Source organism: Acromyrmex echinatior, chromosome 5 (genome assembly GCF_024713525.1).
Source record: "Acromyrmex echinatior isolate Ae372 chromosome 5, ASM2471352v2, whole genome shotgun sequence".
NCBI classification, from domain to species: domain Eukaryota; kingdom Metazoa; phylum Arthropoda; class Insecta; order Hymenoptera; family Formicidae; genus Acromyrmex; species Acromyrmex echinatior.
Window position 1 is genome coordinate 4,950,980 of NC_141856.1, and position 19,952 is coordinate 4,970,931.

The 19,952-nt window shown below is 36.8% G+C and overlaps 1 protein-coding gene across 3 annotated transcripts in view; it reads left to right on the forward strand.

Moving 5' to 3' along the window:
* Positions 1–577: 577 nt before the first annotated feature.
* Positions 578–19,952, forward strand: part of LOC105153712 (retinal homeobox protein Rx1) — a 75,229-nt gene continuing 55,854 nt past the window's right edge. For 2 of the 3 annotated variants that reach the window (XM_087406371.1, XM_087406373.1), the window contains exon 1: positions 578–7,038. In XM_087406371.1, the coding sequence (XP_087262497.1) occupies positions 6,864–7,038 (175 nt within the window). In that variant the 5' untranslated portion in view covers positions 578–6,863. The remainder of the gene's footprint in view (positions 7,039–19,952) is intronic. The other variant, XM_011068722.2, reaches the window with a different exon arrangement.

Genomic DNA, 19,952 nt, shown 5'->3' on the forward strand with positions numbered 1-19,952 from the left:
CAGAGAGAAAAGGAGCGAGCGAGATGGCACAGAGATGGTTGACTTGATGAAATCATGCCGCGAGAATTAAACGGAGGATACCCCCGGCGTGTGTCGGCGTTGCGGGCGTGTGGAGGCACGAGAGGACTCGGGCCCGAGCTCCAATTGGCGGGAGCAAGACAACGGTAGGAGTTGACTGCAGTGTATACACAGTTAATTAAGCTGGAGTACCACGGCGGAGCCGCCGGAGGAGGAGCGGGAGAGATCCAGCCAGAGAAAGAGACAGAGAGAGAGAGAAAGGAGGAAGACCTGGGTAGCGAGCAGCGAGAGGAAAACAGAGCAAGTGAAGTTGAACGGAGAGAGCGAGGAGAGAGAGAGAGAGAGAGAGAGCGTGGAAAGCAGAGATCGGACGAAGCAAATGCGCGCTGCATGGAGAGAGGGACAGAAGGATGCGCCGCTCTGTCCTGTGGGCTGCAAACGTAATTTGCTCTCTGGATATGCAGTCCCAGCGGTTCTCACCGTGGCTAGTAATAACGCTGCCTGTCACACCGCGATATTTGATATTTTGCTTTTTTTTTTCTTTTTTACGTGGGACGGGAACCGTCAAAATTCTCCCTTTGTGTCGATAGAAATGTCGGATAATTGAAAGGCGCGTACACGCCTCGAGACACTCGGCTTAATAAGGAGGAAAAGGGCCACCTTGAGCTATCACGACATTAGAATCTTTTGCGTTCGATGTACGCTAATTGTCGCGTTATTATTTAATTCGCTGAGAAATCTCTCTCGAGACAACTCGCTTCAGGGAAACATCCATCCATTTCCTCTATCTCTTTCTCTCTCTCTCTCTCTCTCTCTCTCTCTCTTTCTCTCTCGTAAGCGAGGCGCTGTGCACGAGCCAATCTTCGAATAGAACCTTCGCACAGCGTGCACCTCACTTGTACGCCCGTTGTACACAACGGATTAGGCGGTAGTAATCCGCAGATCCGACCTCAAAGAGCGCCACCCGCTGCGAGTTTTCCCAAAACCTGTCGTGAAATCCGTCTGACCGCTTTATAATAGAAACGAAAACGGCTACCGTGGCCAAACAAGCTCTCTCGTGTCGAATCGACAAGATCCGTGAATTTCGCGGTGGGGCTGGCTCCAGAAACGGAAATTGCACCCCGGAATCTCGTCTTTTATTCCACGCTCCGTCTCGATTCGCACCTCAAGAGGAGAGTCTTTACGAGAGAAAGAGGTGGGGAAGAAGCGGAGAAGACAAGAAGAAAGGAAGATCTCAAGAGAGAAAATTGGAGAGGATTTTCGAGCTTGAGCCGCCGAAACGAAATTAGACTTATCTTCTGATCATCGCAGATCCGTGCGGACAGCTGCAGTCGCGGTACGGTACAGTTGAAGAATGAACACGAAGAGCGGTCCTTCCTTTGTGCCTCCGTCGCTTCGTTTATACTCGCGTCAGATTTGCAAACAGTTTTCGAAAGAAGCGTGCATTCGAGGCCACGACGTTGCTCCTTTCGACGGCCGGACACGCGCCATTGTGAAAACGACCGATAGGAACCGATGGCGGATCTAAGGGCACGCCACAATGACATAGTCGACAAGTATCAAATGGGAAAATCTGGATACACAGAAGCCGAATTTACGGTAATTTTCGATGCGATGGATCGAGGATGATAGGAGGAGAATAGCGAGTTTTTGTACAATTTCAAACGTCGCTTTGACGTGGTGTCGAATGTCTTTTATTCTGAAGAACGCAGCGCATTCATGCAGATGAGATTTCCTTCGGCGTCATGAAAATATCGAATAATCATTTAACTTAATTGCTTGGTAGTTGATAATTATCCCCCGGCTTGCAAAAAACCAACAAGTACCCACAAATTATGCAATTATAACAAAAAATATAAACGAGAGATTCATTAACTTCCTCTTCGATTAAAATTAGATTTTATCGTAATTCATAGAAATATTAATCTTATAGGTACATATAAAAATTTATCTTTACTTGGACTTTAATGTCTTCTATAAAAAAGTATACATTTTTCTTAATAAATTTATTAAATTAATATATTATTTTTACTTTAAATTATTATATATTTCCAATTTCTCATTTTTTTAAATTATCTTTAAAATTATCTTAAAAATTACGTGTTAGGATTTCTTATTGAAGAAGTCTTCTTTTTGAAAAATGTCTTGTTTTTAAATTTCAATAATTGAAATTCCTTCGTGTTTCTCTGCGTAACATAAAATTATACGTACCGTAACTTTTATTTTCTCTAAAAAAAAAATCGTTAGTCATCAGTGCTTCGGTTAAGTCGAAACGTTTAACAGGAACAGCTACCTGGCTTTATCCTGGAGACCTCTTAAAAGTATATGTCTGGAGATCACTGTCTTTCTTTATCTGGAAAATTAGCTAAAACTGGAGCTGAGTGCACCGGGAAAGCGAAGTCGAGACGAAACGGCCACGGAATAAACGCGTCGATCTAACACAGGTCGATCCCTCCGTCGAGATATTTATCGCGGTAAGTGGGATCCGGTTAAATGCAACTCGTGATCTGATTTCTGCGGGACCTAAAAGCTTTCCTCGCCCGTCTGACCGGCTCCACAAGGGTTGCGAGCCAGATTCGTAACGCAGATTTGGCGTCGAAAACGTATTGTCGAAAAAAAATTGTTCACGGGATATTCGCGCGCCCGAGAAAGCACGTGGGAATATATTGCCTCAATGCAACCTTTGAAACAAACATATTACTTTAATTAATTAAACCGATATCGACTTGCCGAGTCTCGATTTTCTCTTTTCTGTTTTATCCTCGAATTTAAAAATGACTGATTGTTTATGAAATGTTGTACCGACTTATATTGATAACAAATTCAGTCATTAATCTTTTTTAACTACTATGCGAGAGTAACAATAGAAATCACGGTTGCCACCTTTCTAATTGTTAGTGTTCCACTAGAGAATTCTTCTACCGGAGATCTCGCTATCCTGTCGGATATCGATTGCCACTATCAAAATTATTTCTGTCTCGCGTTCTTTAAAAGAAAGGTCACCAAATCTGACTCTTCGGCCGGAAATTTCTTTTCAAAATTGAAAGAAAATTGACGTATGCACCTAAAAAACCTCATCAAAATTTTTACGGTTTGCCGGAGATATTTTCCGTCAGCCGAAAAAACGGAAATTCGTCAAAAAAGTCGGAGTCTCCGGCCGAAAATTGAAGAGACAGCAACCGTTAGATTAAGACTTGACTAGAATAGGCTGAGAAATTATAATATGATTAATTATATTTGAAATTACACTATGATTTTGATTTTCAGAAGACACACATTTTGTTATAATAATGAGATAAAGAAAGGATTAGTTTTTCTTTTTTTTGTTTACTAAATATAAATAGAAAAGATACTGAATAAATATGTTTAGAACGAAAATTCATAGCGTGTTAAATCGACGCGTTACGAACTATAAAATTTGTGCTATAATTTCGTTAAAAATGAACAAGGTTTAAATTTAAAAAAGATGTTTTAAGTTTAAAATATTTTTTTTGGAAAAATACTATGTTTTTTAAGTTTCTCTATGAGTTGAATAATTCTTACATATATGTAAAAAACTACGAAACAAAAGAAACGGAAAATATTTTTCTTTGTGGGTTTGTCACATAAATGCTTAGTCAAAAAAAAATTATTGCGAAAATTTTCGACGTTTTATCATGAATGCTTAAAATTTTCCCTACAAAATCATTATTTAAGTGTTCCTACGATTTTTTATTACTGAGTTGGCGTGGATTAAATTTTTTCAAAAGTATGTAGACACGATACAAATAAAACAGCGCTATGCACTTTTGTTCCGACCTAAGAGATCTATCGAAGAATAGAGAAAGAAGAAAAGACAAAAAAAAAAAGAAAAAGAATCCTTGTTACTTAGATTGAAGTTTTTTATTTTTATTTTTTTTTATGTTTTTTTTTTTACATTTTGCAGATTATTCTTCCTTTCTGAAGCCCATGCGTGATCATAAACACGATCGTAAACGCGTGAATGATGAGCAAACGCAATATCGATACTGCCATCGTTGTGATTCATCCTCGCGCTGAGCGTTGGTTCTTTTTCGCGATCGGTGCAATGCATACATATACAATTCGATTACAATGGTGGCGCATTTTCGGCGACGTGGCTCGGCCGCGAGCGAGCACACGCACGCGGGGATCTTTTAGTCTTTTGTATAGCGGAAGAGAAACGCGCGAGCGCGAGCGCGAGCGCGAGCATTCTCTCCGCAACGTATAATTTGCCTCGATTTAGCCGGATCGATTTTGAGTAGCTACTGTTTCGCTACAGGCGGATATCTTTTGTGGCGCGGTTTTGTGGGCGTACACTTCCCCCCGGGCTAAAACGCCAAATGGTAACGACGATACGCGGAATCGAACGTGGAATGGGAAACGGGGATTCGTTTTGTGCGCACGGTTTTCGGCCGACGCGCCGTTCTCTCTCTCAAAAAAAAAAAAAAAAAAAAAAAAGAAACAATTTCCAACGTGGATCCGCCATTCTGATAACCGGAAAACGTTCACTTCTCGTCTCTTTGTCGCGAAGCTAATTTTGGGAGTTTGCGGAAGGAAATAACGGTAAAACAGAAAAAAAATTCTGCTTCAAAACGCTATAAAATTGTTTTCACCAAAATAAATTCCCGTCTTATCGTACGAGCGATTTCGCGATAATATCGAGTGCATCCGCGAATTGGCTCAAGATAGCTTTGATAGCTAAATAAGCAATAACGACATTAAATTGTGAAATTGATAAAAATGCCATTAGCCCCGATAATAATCGCGAATCTACAGACATAATATTTGTTTTTAAACGAGAGAATTTATTTGAACTTGTGACATTTCTATGTGTCGAAATTGTATGCACATATGACGCTATATTATACATACACAATCATTAATGTAATGCATAATATTATGTAAATATACTAATACTTTGACTGCGGCCAATAAAATAAATGAGGCTCTATTTTAATGTATCGTACTAAATTTTAAATATTGTCCATGTAGGAATAATATTTTTGTTTGTTAATTCACCGCGGTAAACAGTTGTTTACAGAAATAAATACTTTGTTGTCGGAAAAGTCATTTCAAATGTGTTAAATCATTTCAGTTTCTCCGAAAGACCGCAAAAACTTTAAGTAAAGTCTCTGGATTCCCAATGTCACGGATAAACATTGATTTTCACGTGCCAACGTGAAAAGTTAAATTCATTAAATTTGCAATTTAATGAATTTACATCGATTTTAATTTTTATGAGGAGAAAGCGAGTTGCTATACCAGCCGAAACGACCGTGACGACGCAAGTAGGCGAATAGGTGAATCGCAGAGCAGACAAAAGCGCGGCGCGTAAGGTCCCGCGGATCCGCGGGGCATCCAGAAGCGTAGGAGGCTTGGCGTAAGCGGTAAGCTTTACCTCATTTCTGGCAATTACAGGGGATGCCAGAATCCGCCGCAAGAATCAACCCACTCCGGCCGCGTGTGTGTACCATCCACCTCTGTTTAGGTGAACCACCCCTTCGCGGTGCGCGTGTGCGCGCCAACTCGCTTGTCCTGTGTTCGTCCCTTACACGTATATTTACTCGTACAGACGCAGGTACAGGGTGGGCGCACACAACAGCGTACTCTCGTGACGTTCACACGTACACCCTTAGTGGGGACGAGACGCGGCGCGGCGGCGGCGCGGCGTACGGCGTCATAGGAACCCGTCTACCCTCCTCAACCCCACTGCGGCTACCCCCATCCAGGAGAGAGGGTTACCTCGAAAACCCGTCGGTTGAGTACCACTGATCTCGCCATGTTCCCGGATTCCTGCTGCGATTGGTCGCAAACCCGGCGAACGGCGTCGCCGATTCGTCGAGCCAAGCCACGCCTCCACGCGGCTCATGCCCGGACCACCTCTTTCACCGGCGAGTAGTCCTCGGTTCGGGAGTAGTCGTATACAGCTGCAACAAAGGCCACCCTGGTAGACGGCCGGCTAGTCCTCGTTGACACGACGCACGCTCAAGAGCTTCGACCTTAACGGGAAAGATTATACCTAGCCATCTGCATCTGCTGCGCCTGCGAAAGTTAATGAGCGAGGACCAAGGACGTTCTATCAAGAAATTAGGGAATACCTGTTTCCTCCTGTAAACAGTTTCATTTTTCCTGAGATAAGTAGGCGATCACGGTGGATGCGGACCATTCAAGAAATCATTAAAAGACTCGGATCTTGGACGACAATGTGGTGTTAGTAAACAATAGCGAAATATTCCACCTTTGAAAACTGACCGATCCTGGTGATAAACGCTTGGGAAAATTTAGATGAAAGAACTGTCTCTTATCGTTATCTGAATGATTATTAGAAGAGACGGATCAGTTCTGTGTTGACAGAAAATGTTGATAAAAGTGCCATGATCTGTATCATGACTTGTGAAGAGGTGACGTGTGTCTACGAAAATTCATTACGAAATTTAATTCCGTATTTTTAATAGGTTTCGTTCAATTTTGCGAGAAAGACCAAACATTAGGGTGAATACATCTAGGATTGAATTTGATTCCGCGATTGTTCAAGCCAATGACATGATCTTGTTAATCGATTGACACAGGCTAAACATTCTGGCACGACTAGAAAATTTTTAGATCTATAAAGAATTTATAAATCGGATATTTGACGATTATCCTGAGACTGACTACTCAAGTAGTGCGTGATGTTGTCCGAAATGCGCTCCGTAGTGAGGGACACGTGTGCCAAAGAGTTTTGTCGTGCGATCGTCGAGCTTTAGTGCATCCGCAGAGTCACTCACGAAATCTTTAACCGACGGGGGTGGTGATCCCGACTCGAAGCAATCCCCGGGGAGGTTCTGCTGAGCGAGTTTCCAACAATGGATTCCCAGCAGCTCGTTGACACGGCTTCGCAGAATAGTCAAGACATCGTTTTACCAAAACCGGCCAGCAGTACACCGCGACACAGCATCGACGCGATCCTCGGATTGGCCAGCCATAAAAGGACTCATCAGGAAATGGAGGACACTAGTCGCGACACGCAGGAAAATACCGGTACCTATTTACTTCTGTAATCTTAGGTCTGCTTTTTATTTCTGCTCTAGACCGCACTAGAATTCTTTCACTTTTGCCAAATATCAACCATGCCTGTTTCACTTTAAGTTTCAAAAGTGTATTCAATTATAGAAAACAGACCTCTTGTTATATAACATTAATAATATATGTAATATATTACTAATGCTGTATAACAAGAATCGAAGTTGAAGATCTGCTTTAAATGTTTATTTCTCACCTTTAAAATTAAAAAAAAATATTTGACAATAGCTTTTAAAATAGCAGCTTTTTCTTTTAGCATTCTGACATTTAATATTTTATAATTTCGCGAAGAATTTGACATACATTCATTAAACTAAAGTATTGATATATTATATTAGAAATGTCTTTGATTTGTCAAAATTTAAGATAACATGATTAATACAATGTTGTATACATATATCCGTGATGTGCTTAGATCTCTCAGCTAATTTAATACAAACATGCTTTTTTCTTGGCCATTTCTCTGCCAAAATTCTTATACTAACGCAACGCAAATCTGCAAATGATTTTGTCGCTTTCTCGAGCCGTCGGATTGATTCACGCAAAAGTTACTCCTCAACTTCTTGAGCTTTCCTCTTCCTGAGACATGTTTTTAAAGTACTGATTTCTAATTACACAAAATATCTAATTACAAAACGCTACTGAAATCCGTTACAAATTTTTCGAAATACATTAATAATGCAGGTTCAATCGTCCATCTCATCCAATTATTTTGATATTGTCTATAATTTTATTAATCGCCATCACATCATTAATTCATCACCTATTCATTATCCTATCCAGCTATTAATTAAAAATTTATTATACAGTTTAGAATCCGTTTATTAATTATTAATTAAATCGTCAGTTTTTAATTTCTTTTAAATATACAGATCTCTGAAAAATTATTTAATTTTGGACACGTTTGAGAATTAATGCTTGAAAGTAATGTTTGGTCGAGAGTATATTCGAATATAAACTTGTGGCATCACTGCCCCAAAACGAAAAATCAATAGCGCGTTAATAGCGTAATTGCTAGAAAACCTAACTGAATTTCGACCGACGGCCGCGTGTAGTTTTCCACGAGGTCTGATTATTTTTTTCGTATTTACGGACTAATTCGATTAGCAGACTAAACCATTCCGCTGTCCGTCCGTTGAATCTTGCATCCTGCCTGACAGACACGATCAAGCGCCGCGAGTCCGCTTTGCGAGTCCTGTCTGGCAGCTGCGTTACGACCAGTTAATGTGGTTTGATCGAGTTTCGATTAATTATCGCCGGGATTGCGTTTGATCGATATATACATGTCCTTTATATTTCGAGAACAAAATTTAAGAAAAATAATTGAGAAGAGTACAATGGAATTGAGAGAGTAATTTGAACATTCAAATACGTGGTGCGATGCAATAATTGTTCAATGATGAAATTAACAGCAATTATCAATTTGTCACAAAGCAATTTTTTTACATTCCGAGGAATAAATTTAAGAAAAATAATTGAGAAGAGCGTAATATAGAACGAAGCCAATGATTTGGACGTTCAAATATGCAACGCGATGCAATAATTATTCAATAATGAAATTAACAGCGATTATCAATTTGTTACAAAGTAATGAAAATTATATAATTACTAAAATATTATTGCAAAACGGCAGTTAATCTTAATATTGAAAAATCATTGTGCCGTTTCATTTAACTAAGCGCATACGTGCTACATTTTATCTCTCATGCACAATGTGTATAAAACTAAAAGAGTTTTCCATTAGAAAGTTTTAACAGTTCTTTTTTTTATGAAATTAAAATGTGTTCATCAAGTGGCTTTCTAACAAGAATTAAAAAGAAATATTTATAACTACACGTTCATTTTATCGAGGCAAGATTATAACATTGCACTTACATACGTATACTTTGCGATTGACGAAAGTTGTAACCCAATGAAATAACGTGTAATGGCATAGATAGGTATGTGTAGATCTAGATAATAATTACGTTGCGTGATTTTCTACCGTACTGATAAAATCAATTTACCGCATACTACTTCTTCACCTTCTCACGAGACATTTATGAGCCGCATTATTTAATTTACGCCGTATTTACCGCAACCGCGGTAAAGATTTATTCTAACAACGCAGCAACTTTATTTTTATCACATCGAAATAATTAACGTCTATATCATTTTCTCATATGACCATGATCCATATGTCGATGATTAATGTTTCTGAAGACTTATAGCAGTTACAATATACGTATATTAATCATCGCGATATATGATTAATAATTTGAATCTGATGCATAAGTAGAGAAATCTTATGTAAGTATTTTATTCATTATTCTATTTACTGATATAATCCTGTTTTACAGAAAGAGAAAAAGAAGAAAAGAAAGACAAGACGCGTATCTTTTATTAAATTGTAAAATTATAAAATGTTTATTACAAAATTAAAAAGCGTTAACATGATTATAAATTATACATCAATTATTAAAAGTAGATATGATTAACTAGATATGATTATCTTTCAATAGAAGATTTTCTTAGATTCTCTCTCTCCTTCCCCTCCCCCCCCTCTCTCTCTCTCTCTCTCTAAATGACATAATATAAATAGAGAGCTCGAATAAATTTAGAATTACATAAACTATAATTATCTTCGTTTTATTTAAATATATGTATAAAACTTAGAAGGTTGCGAATAATACATTGTCTAAAGCCTCAATCGTTGAAAGAATGTACACAAGATCTTGGCCTGAATTTCCTGCGAGGAACCAATCTTACACTCCTGTCGTGGGAAGCATCGATGTCTCGGTAGCATTAGCGTATAATCGTTGAAATGAAAAATCGTTAGTATATCACGACGTCGATCTCCATCTCCAAATTTCTCCAAACTAGACGGACATGCTAATTCAGCGTCAAAACTGACCGACCGACCGACCGACCGACCGATCGACCAGGACGGTCGGTTATAGGTTGGAGCGTGCTCTCGCTCGATGAAACATATATCCGATAATTCCTGTTTCGAGACACTTTCGTCTCGGGTCGCCTACGCTGCCCGCGAACTGTCGTTCGTGTCATTCTGAAAGTGCGCGCACACACAACGGGGGCGAGAGCGCGAGTTATCGACGCAACACTTTCGGCGGAAGGGTCGGAATCGACAAAACAATTTTGTGCCGGCGCTACCATTATTGGTACGGTACACGGACGAAAAAAATGGGCAAACAGCTATCGGATATTATCGCCGTAAGTGATATAAATTAGCCGGAGCACACATTCGCATTTCCGCAGCCAAGAGCGCGCGAATCGATATTGTTGCGCTTAATTTTCAACGAAGCGTTATATTGTTTCTCGCAATAACAATAGCTTCCATTCTAACTAACAATGGCATAAATATCATAGCGTGAGTATTGAAACGCTTATCACGTGTCAATCGATTGGCAATTATTCGTTTATATGAGCTTACTTAAAAAAATTTCGAAATGTTAAAAAATATAGAGTACGTATTGCTGTGACGTTTACAACTAACTCGTCCATTTTTACACTCCAGGCTTCTAAAATGAACAAAACTATAACTATGAAATAATTTTTTAAACGTATAACTTCAGTTTATTTATGATTAATACACTGAGAAAAATGTGTTTTAGTGACTATTGCATGATAAAATAATTATGAAACTTCATTTTTATAATGCTACAACATTTATATTGCTGCTATAATGTTAGTAATGATATAATTACATTTAGTAATTACATTATATTATAGTGATAATAATATTTCTACTCTTTTACCAAAAAATATATAGTCAAAAATGGCTATAAATTGTAATTAATTAATTAGTAACTGTAACCTTTTTTTCTCTCAGTGTAAGATCGATCAAAAAGATGTTACGTGTAAAAGAATTCATATTATTCGCGATAAATGTATCTTAAATAATTGCATTAAAAATGTATTTCGATAAAATTAGATTAATTCTTTAATTTTACAAAATATATATGCATAATGAGGATAGTTTGGTAAACACAGTAATGCAGCGTTGATCAATAAAAACTTTATTGGCTTCGTTTTTCAGGACACTATTTCTATTTAGAAAACGATTTTCATTACATTTTATAAATCAAATAACTCGTAATCTTATCGGAAGTGGAAACGTCGATAAAAGAAATTACGTCGAAAATTGGAAAATAAAGGCATACAAAATAAAGTCATTCTTATCTGATTCCAAACTATAACAAGCCTGAATAAGCCTGTCAAGCTTAATATGTCTGACGTAGGATTAATTGTCGACGTTTATACCCGGGGATTTACGTTGATCATTTTCGATGGAAATTATGGAGATGCCAGGTGGACCAACCGTAAGAGAGAAATGTGCTAAGAAAACGGGGGCTGCTTAGCCGAGACCCAATCTTGTCCCGCTAATCGAATTATCATTAATTATGATACCGTACGCGCGGAAAGAAAGAAGAGGTAAAAGGCGAGCGAGGGGCCAGCCGCCACTAATAAGTATGGAGGAAGAGCGGAGGAAACGCGACGAGCACGAGGAAGACAGAGAAAAAGAGAGAAAAAAATGGAGAAGAGGAGAGATAGGTGGAAGCGGCTTTAAGTCGCTTCTTAAGAGGTGAATTGACGTGCCTACTAATGGATCGTGCCTGCCTCATCTTCTTTCCTCTTCGCGCGCTTCCTCTCCAGCCTCTCCTTCCTCTGCAGTCTGCTATCGCTCTTGTAGTTTTAACGCGGGGCTAACAGGTCTGTTATCCTCAGTGGGAATCGGTCGTCTACTGTGCGGTCGCGATTGATCGAAATTAACTCGCTGGAATAACGAATGACGCTGTCGCGTCGTGCGCGCGCGAACGCGATATACGCGTTATTTGTACACGTGTCACCGTGCTACATTGTGAATTTGGTCATGTATTTGTCGGCCCTCCCCCCGTTTTAGCTCCCGCTCTCCCGAAATAAAGTCAAATCGCATTAAGCATAAATCACCGCCAAAGTTAGATGCCGAAGCTGTTGAGGTTGTTTATTGATGCGAGATGATTGCTACCATGTTAACCTCTGTGTAACTGGTTTTTTTTCTGTATCTGATTCATAGCAAGCGACAGTTAATATGTCAATACATAAATAATATTTAGTAGCAAATATTGTCTTTCATAGAATTGATGACGCAAATTTCGCTGACGAAGCTTGAAACTGACGTTTTCGTATAAATATAGAATCTCACTTCCTCATGACGATAACTTGTATTTTTGTTCATTTCAAATTAATGAAACTTTACACACCCTTTATTTTCGACAAACCTAGTATGGTATTTCTATGTATAAGTATTCTTCTTAAAATAAAATTGAATGGGTAATGAAATATTTACACCGATACAACTGTTAATCCAATATTACTGCTATGCACGCGGAAGAAAGAGAGGAAGAGCTGAGAGCCCTTTTCTTTTTATTTAAATCGGTGTGCTCACTGTTCGCAAATAGTTCTCCGTTTTTACGTGTAATTCATCGTAATCGTTAATATTGCGGTATTGGAAAGATATATTGCAACTTGCATTTATTGCCCTGGCCGATGAAAAGGATGGAAAGCGTAAGATGGATAATGGCGGGGTAAGCCGATTAAACAACGTATTAGTCGAACAAATGCGAAATCGTTTTCAGTGCGCGGGATTAATCCCGCGACATACGCGAACAGCGCGACGTTAACACACTTCGAATTAATTCTTCGTCGTGTTATACGAGTTTCCCAGCGATTGTCTAATTCCTTTTAACGCCATGCTAACGTCGTTAACTTTCCGCTTCATAATTTCATCATCTGCCTCGCAAGTTTCACAATTATTCCGTCTAATTCAATTCCCGATACCAAGTCATCTTTCCGAGAACGAACCTGTAATTAATCGTACGCGCAACTGATAATATCCATGCTAATTACGATAAACCGCCGCGACAAATTATCTGCAATGAGATCTCGAACGTGCTATTTATTCGCAGTAAATAATTAATTTCGCAAAATGCACGGCGAAAATTACTCACTTAGAGAGAAACTTGATCAGCATTTGAAAAAAAATCATTTCAAATTAAAAAAAAAAATTAAAAGTTTGTACTCGTAAGAAAATAAATTGAGAGGAGAGCTTCTTTGAAAAGTAAAGTATTAATCATCTAACGATCGAATTATATAACTCTTCAACAAGTAGTACATGCAGTTGTAGTTAATTATATCGAATGGATGAATAATAAGTTGTGTTTGAATGAGTATCCGGAAAAGATTACTGAAAGAATTATTTTGTAAATAAATGAATATTTTAAATCAAAATAGACAAGAAGAACTAAATACGAAAGATCTTGGTGCTTAATAATATTTCTATGCAAATTTTTAAATACATTTTCTTTAAACTGCACATCAATCGATCTTAAAACTAAAATTGGAATAGTGATACCACAAATTAAATCAATAATTCAATGATTAAATGTAATCTTAAAACGTTGCAAAAAATATTTTATGAATAAATATTTTGTTCAGTTTTATCTTTTTTAATTGAAAAATTCAATTTTTCTTCACTGGCATGACTTGCGTTATCATAATTTCTTATTTATTATTATAATTACTTATTACTATATACGCGCGAATGTGCGTGCACTATGATCGAGCCATCTGATTCGAGTTTGTAAAAAATATTTACGACTAGCTTTTACTGCTAAATTAACGCTAATCTGATCGCTGACTCTGATATACGACCTACTCGCACTTATCAACTGCAATTTAAAATATAACATCTACATTTTACAATAAAAGCGTCCACAATATGAATCAATATATATTTATAGCGTTATTTATTTAAGTATAGTACTTTTTATCTCTGTAATGCCTTCTTTTTTCCGATTTGTTTACTTTGAAGTTCAAACGGCTTTAAAAAGCAGACACTTACCCAAAGAAAGAATTAAGAAAAGTGAAAAGTAAATTAGACCAAGATTAAAGTTAATTTACATTGGTAGATAATTAGATATACATCATTTTACAATTACATTTTTGTCTACATTCAAAGAAAAATATAGTGATAGCGACTATAAAGATGTTTATTATGCAGTCTCATATGTAGAATTAATGTATGTGTGTGTGTGTGTGTATGTATATATAGTAGGAGAAACTATTTTATAGTTGCAACTAATTATAACATGATTTATTCAAATATGTATGTTAATTCTAAATATCAAACTTATATTGTATAACTGTCATTTTTATAATTTTTTACTATTATAACATCCTTCTCTTTAACTGCACATTTTACATCTTTCTAATTAAATGCGTCAAGTGTCTTTAAAAACTATTGCAATAAGAAAAAAAAATACTTGTATTTACTATAATTAAATTATAATTTATAACCATTTTCTGTTCTAAGTGTACATTTTTGTTAGAATTATAAATGTAATAATCACACGGAGCCACAAAAAAAATTTTTTAAAAACAACTCAAATCAGAGTAGGTATTTCTTTTAGATTTTAGGTCGCTAAATTCCAATTCATAAGCCGTTTTGCTCTCCCACATTCAAGTTTTTAGATAATTAAGAAAAATAATGGAAAAGTCTATGAAAATTAAAACATTTGAGGAAAAGTAATAAATATAACATTTAAATGCAGTCGCAGAACTGATTTAAATATATTTTGGTAAGTTTGATAAAGTAAAAGAAACAAAACAATTTTACTTTGCTAATGTTAGGTATTGTATTTTAGTAACACACATCATAAAACAAATTGATATAGAATACCGTTACGCAACAAACAATCAGCTGATCTGCGTGAACCATGGAAGATTTTTTTCAATTCCAGAAATTACTTTTATTTTATAGTTTTAATTTTTACTTTTATTTTAATTAAATATTAAAATACTTTTATTTTAATTTATTTAATTGTTACTTTTAGAAGATAAATTGGGTAAGTTAGCCACAGAGTTGAACACAATAAATATGACTTTACACAGTACGTATAAAGGATATAATACTTAACATTAAAACAGTAAAATTTTTGTTTTTTACACTTTGTTAAACTTGCCAAAATATATTCTACGACCTCGTTTTAAGATTTTACCGTTTTTTTATATATTTCAATTTTCACAAATTTTCAAGCATTTTTCTTAATTGTCTAAGAAACTGAACGTAATGGATCAAAACAGTTTACGAATGCAGTGATTCAAAACCTATAAGAAATACATACTCTAATTTGAGTTGCTATCTAAAAATTTTTTGTAGTCCTGTGCTATTATTATTATTATAGCAATAATCACTATAAAAATGAAGCTCTTAACTGTTTACTTAGTGACATACTCATATGTCACATTTTCCTATTCAGTATTTTTATGATTTTTAAATTTCTTATATAATTTTAATATTCTTTTTTTGTAATATTTGAGCTTCCTATAAAATATAATGGTTCTGTAAAAAAGATGATTATGTAAAGAAGATGGATGTTCTTACAGAAATAATTATGTATCAGGAGACAAGTATTTGGAAAACATATTACAGCATCGTTACAATATCCCTTTCAATCATGTTCATAATTTAACAAAACCAACTGATAAATTTCATTTCCGGCTCGCCATTTTGAATTTGTCACTTCAACATCGGACTCAATTTTTGTGATTCCAAAAACCTTCAAGTACCGAATTTATTTTCAAATTTTAAGAAATGCAACAATATTTATCCGCCATATTGGATTTACTATTTTAAATTTTCAAAATTTTCAAATTTGAATTTTGGATTTAAAATCAACAATCCCAAAAATCTCCCAAGTATCAATTTTCGTTAAAAAAAAAATGATTGCTAAAATGCTGCAAAGCATTAATCATAATTAGTTTATCGTACAATTAGTAACTAACACTTTTCTCACGTTGCAGCGATTTAAAATTTTTATGAATGTAATGTCTTGACAAAGTGACGAAATCAATTCATGTCCGGAGCTCCTAAATACCTTTATGCACTTTTGGTAACGTCTATATTACAAAAAGTTGTTCTACGAACCTAAAGGTCTCGTCGCGTCGACCCGGAGCACCACATGTATTGTAAAAGCGTTTTGTTAGCGAGAGCAATTTCGATCGCGTGACAACACGCGGGGTATGCGTGAGAGGAAGGGGGCATCAGCGATTACGTGTAATTTTATACCCATTTATTGCTAGGGGGTCTTGTTGTTTTTTCGACAGCAAACTTTTCGCACATACCCGATCGCAAATTGAACGCAGTCGTGCAAAAAATGGACAAGTCGAACTCAATCCTAGATCTTTACCAACATACGTATAGATTCGTAGCGATACATCACATAACGCTATTTTCTCTTTTCGGAATATAATCGTTATTAAAGACACTGGATAAACAGTAATAAACGAGCCTCAATGGCATAATTAATGCGCTTATAAAATAAACAAGCGAAATCAAAATAATTATAATACAAGCTATTTCTTTCCGATGATCCTTTCGATCATCAACATTATATAACAAGAAATATTTGCTAGACAATTCCTTACGGAATTTAATGTTTAATTTACGTTTTATTCAATGTTTTCGCCATTTCCTTGCACTCAGAAAAAGACATAGTAGTAGCAACTGTATAGGTGACAACTATATTATGTAGTATTAATATTCAACATAATTATTTTATAATTACAATAACAATAAAATGTTTTATTAAATTATATAATATATACAATTATTTTATACAAGATTGATTTTGCTGAAGTATTTAAAAATTTAGCTAGATACATATCTAAAAATAATTTTGTTGGACCATCAATAATATAATTACGCAGACATTTCAAACACGATGACGCAATATTGCAAAAAATTTTGAAATTTCAACAACCAGTTTGAGCAAGCTACATAATTATTTTGACGGTCCAACGAAATGATTTCCAGATTTCTATCTAAATTTGTAGATGCTTTAGTAAAACTGTGTACAAATTGTATAATTAATTGCTATCATATTCTTTTCTTTGAGCGTGATAATACAACTTTCGCAGCAATAATTGTCACAAGGCCGATTGACCTGGTCGAGATTTCGGCGACGCTTAAATATAATATGCAAAGTTCTTCTCTTTAATTGCGAGTGGATGGAAACGCACGATCTCGGCTTGCGTCGACATCGTGCCGTTCTGCGCCAGTTTAATCGGATTATCGCTACGATCAAGGCTTGCGAGTGGTAATTGGCGCGCGTGTGTCGCCGATCAATCGTACACCAGAGCATCGCGGAATCTATTTTACTGCTCTCGGATACCGAAATGCCTCGTGATCGATAGCTGAGACTACGCCGAGACGGAAGTCTGCGCAGATATAGAGGATACGTGGAGGAAGAACCGAGAGGGGCGGAGGGAATAAACACGGTAACATGGAAGGGAACGAGTGAGAGATGTGCAGGCATCATGCAGGTATATACTGGCAGACACGGCGGAAGTAGAGAGAGAGACGCTCACGCGCGGTGCAGTATTGGCGTAATTTGTGCAGCGATTAGCAATCGGTACGTCATTACCACGATTAATATTGACGCCTGGATAATTCAGGACGCGGGTGTGTATGTGTGTGTGTATGTGTGTGTGTATGTGTGTGTGCGAGCCGTCAGTCAGTCACTCCGCCTACTTGCTTGCCTGACTGCCTGTCCGCCTGTCTGCTTGCGTGCGTGCGTACGTGCGTGCGTGCGTGCACGTGCGCACATCACACGCGTGCAGACCGCGTTCGACGGGCCGCGCGGCCTTTCAACTGGCTCATAAAGCGGCACGCAGACACGCATACACCCACGAATACGTTCGCGCGCAACACGACGCGCGATGTCGGCAGAGATATCCCAATAAAGCCCGCACGCCACTGAACAATTAAATTATTAACTAGTAACGATAACGAGGGGGCCGCCCGTCCGCCCGTTGATTACTATTATAACGAAGGCCTCGCGCCGTCACGAGCTATAAACCACGCGAAAGGTACGTAAACAAAATAAATCGTATCACTCGCCTCCTCGTCTCCATCTACCTTGACCTCTACGCACGTACACCCAGAAACTCTCTCTCTCTCTCTCTCTTCGACGGGTATTACCGCGTCGACACATGCCACAGAGTATCGAAAAATCAGCTCTGCTTCCATCATTAAGCAGAGATGGTCACCGACCGATCACTGACGTTGCGGCTGCTCAATTAGGTGAACATCGATGAAGTGAGGTCTAAATACTGCGACTTAATTGGCAGAAAAATATTTTAGAGAAATACATGCAAAGAGAAATCAAAATAAAACGAAATTTACATTTTATATAAAAAAATTTTGTCTTAAGTCTAGAAGGTAAAGATCTGTTATACTGAAGGATGGTTTTGCTAAAGTATTTAGATAGATGTAGGTTTGAAAGAATTTTGTTTGGTCATTAAAATAATTATCTTACATGCTTAAACTGTCCGCTAAAATGTTAAAACTTTTTGCAGCATTGTTATCAACATTTAAGCATCACTACAGTTTAAGATACATATCTGTGTTTAGCTACCTTTTTTAATATTTCGATAATACCATTCTTTGGCATCGATCCGTTTAGAAATGCAAATTCATAATCCATCGTGGGCTGCAATCCGATTCACATTCACAACGCTCTTGGAATCAAGATTTGCTTATTATGAAAAATGTTAAATAAGAATAAATGACGAATTTTTTAAGTATGAATCAGACTGTATCCCTGTACAATTGGAAAATTTGTGTTGACACATTTCACGTGTTTCAAACTTTTATATTAATTTAACACAAGATAAATATATTAGAAAAACATAACATGAACATTAAAAAATTTAAAAATTATCAGAAAAGTATCACACTTTGACATAACTTGGAATAAAATTACGAACATATTTTTTTCAGTAAAAAAATAACATTTAAAATATATTATAAATTAACATGCATACGTTTTTTATTCATTTATCTTAGAATTTGCGTTTTAAAATTACATGTTGTTGGTTCAGTGACTCTGGTAAATTGTATTATTTGAAATTACTTTAACATTAACAAATATTAAATATTAATTGAACACAAAATATTCAAGTAACGTAATATTAATTATGTTAAATTAACACTCGGGTATATTAAAAATTCAACACAAAAACAAGGATTGATTTTAACATAATTAAGTTAAACGAAATGTTTTTTACTGTGTACAATTATGATATATACTTTAGAGCACGAGTATTTTTAGAGATATTCCCTAAAAGAGAGCTAAATACGCTAATGTATTCCATCCTAATATGTATACCTACTTTGTCTGGAGATTGTTTCTCACGTGTTTACTACATGCTGTTTTAGCATTTTCTATCCGGACGGACACGTTGACCCGCTTAAGTAGAAACTCTATCCCCGCGTTAAGAACCCGATGACAGCTTAAGAATATTATCTCGACCATTGTTGCGATACACACATCCGTGAGCTCGCCCTGACGATTTAATAATTCGATATCCCGTACGCGAATAATAAACGAACTCGATATTCTCACCTTATAAAGATTAAGTGCGCGCGCGCGATCATATACCTTTCGCTTCTTCATAAACAGCTGATATCTATGAACGTGTGCGTTGTAATAATGAAGGAAAAAAAGGTCTGCTACGACTTACTTGCATCAACTTACGAAGTAATTTACTCACTCGCCATTTTGTTAACTCAGTTACCGATTAACACGACCGTTGCCTCCTGCATCGGCATCGTTCATCCAGAAATTTAATTTATCGCAAACCAACTAATGTAACCGACCCGATTTCTCTCTCTCTCTCTCTCACACACACACGCACACTTTCTCTTAGAGAAGAGATAACGTGTTTTACGTTCGCTTACGCCGGAGAAAAAGCACGCCGGAGATATCGATCGGAAACCAGTTCGCTAATTTACTCGCTCTTTCCCTTTCTCGCTCGCTTTATTAATCCCC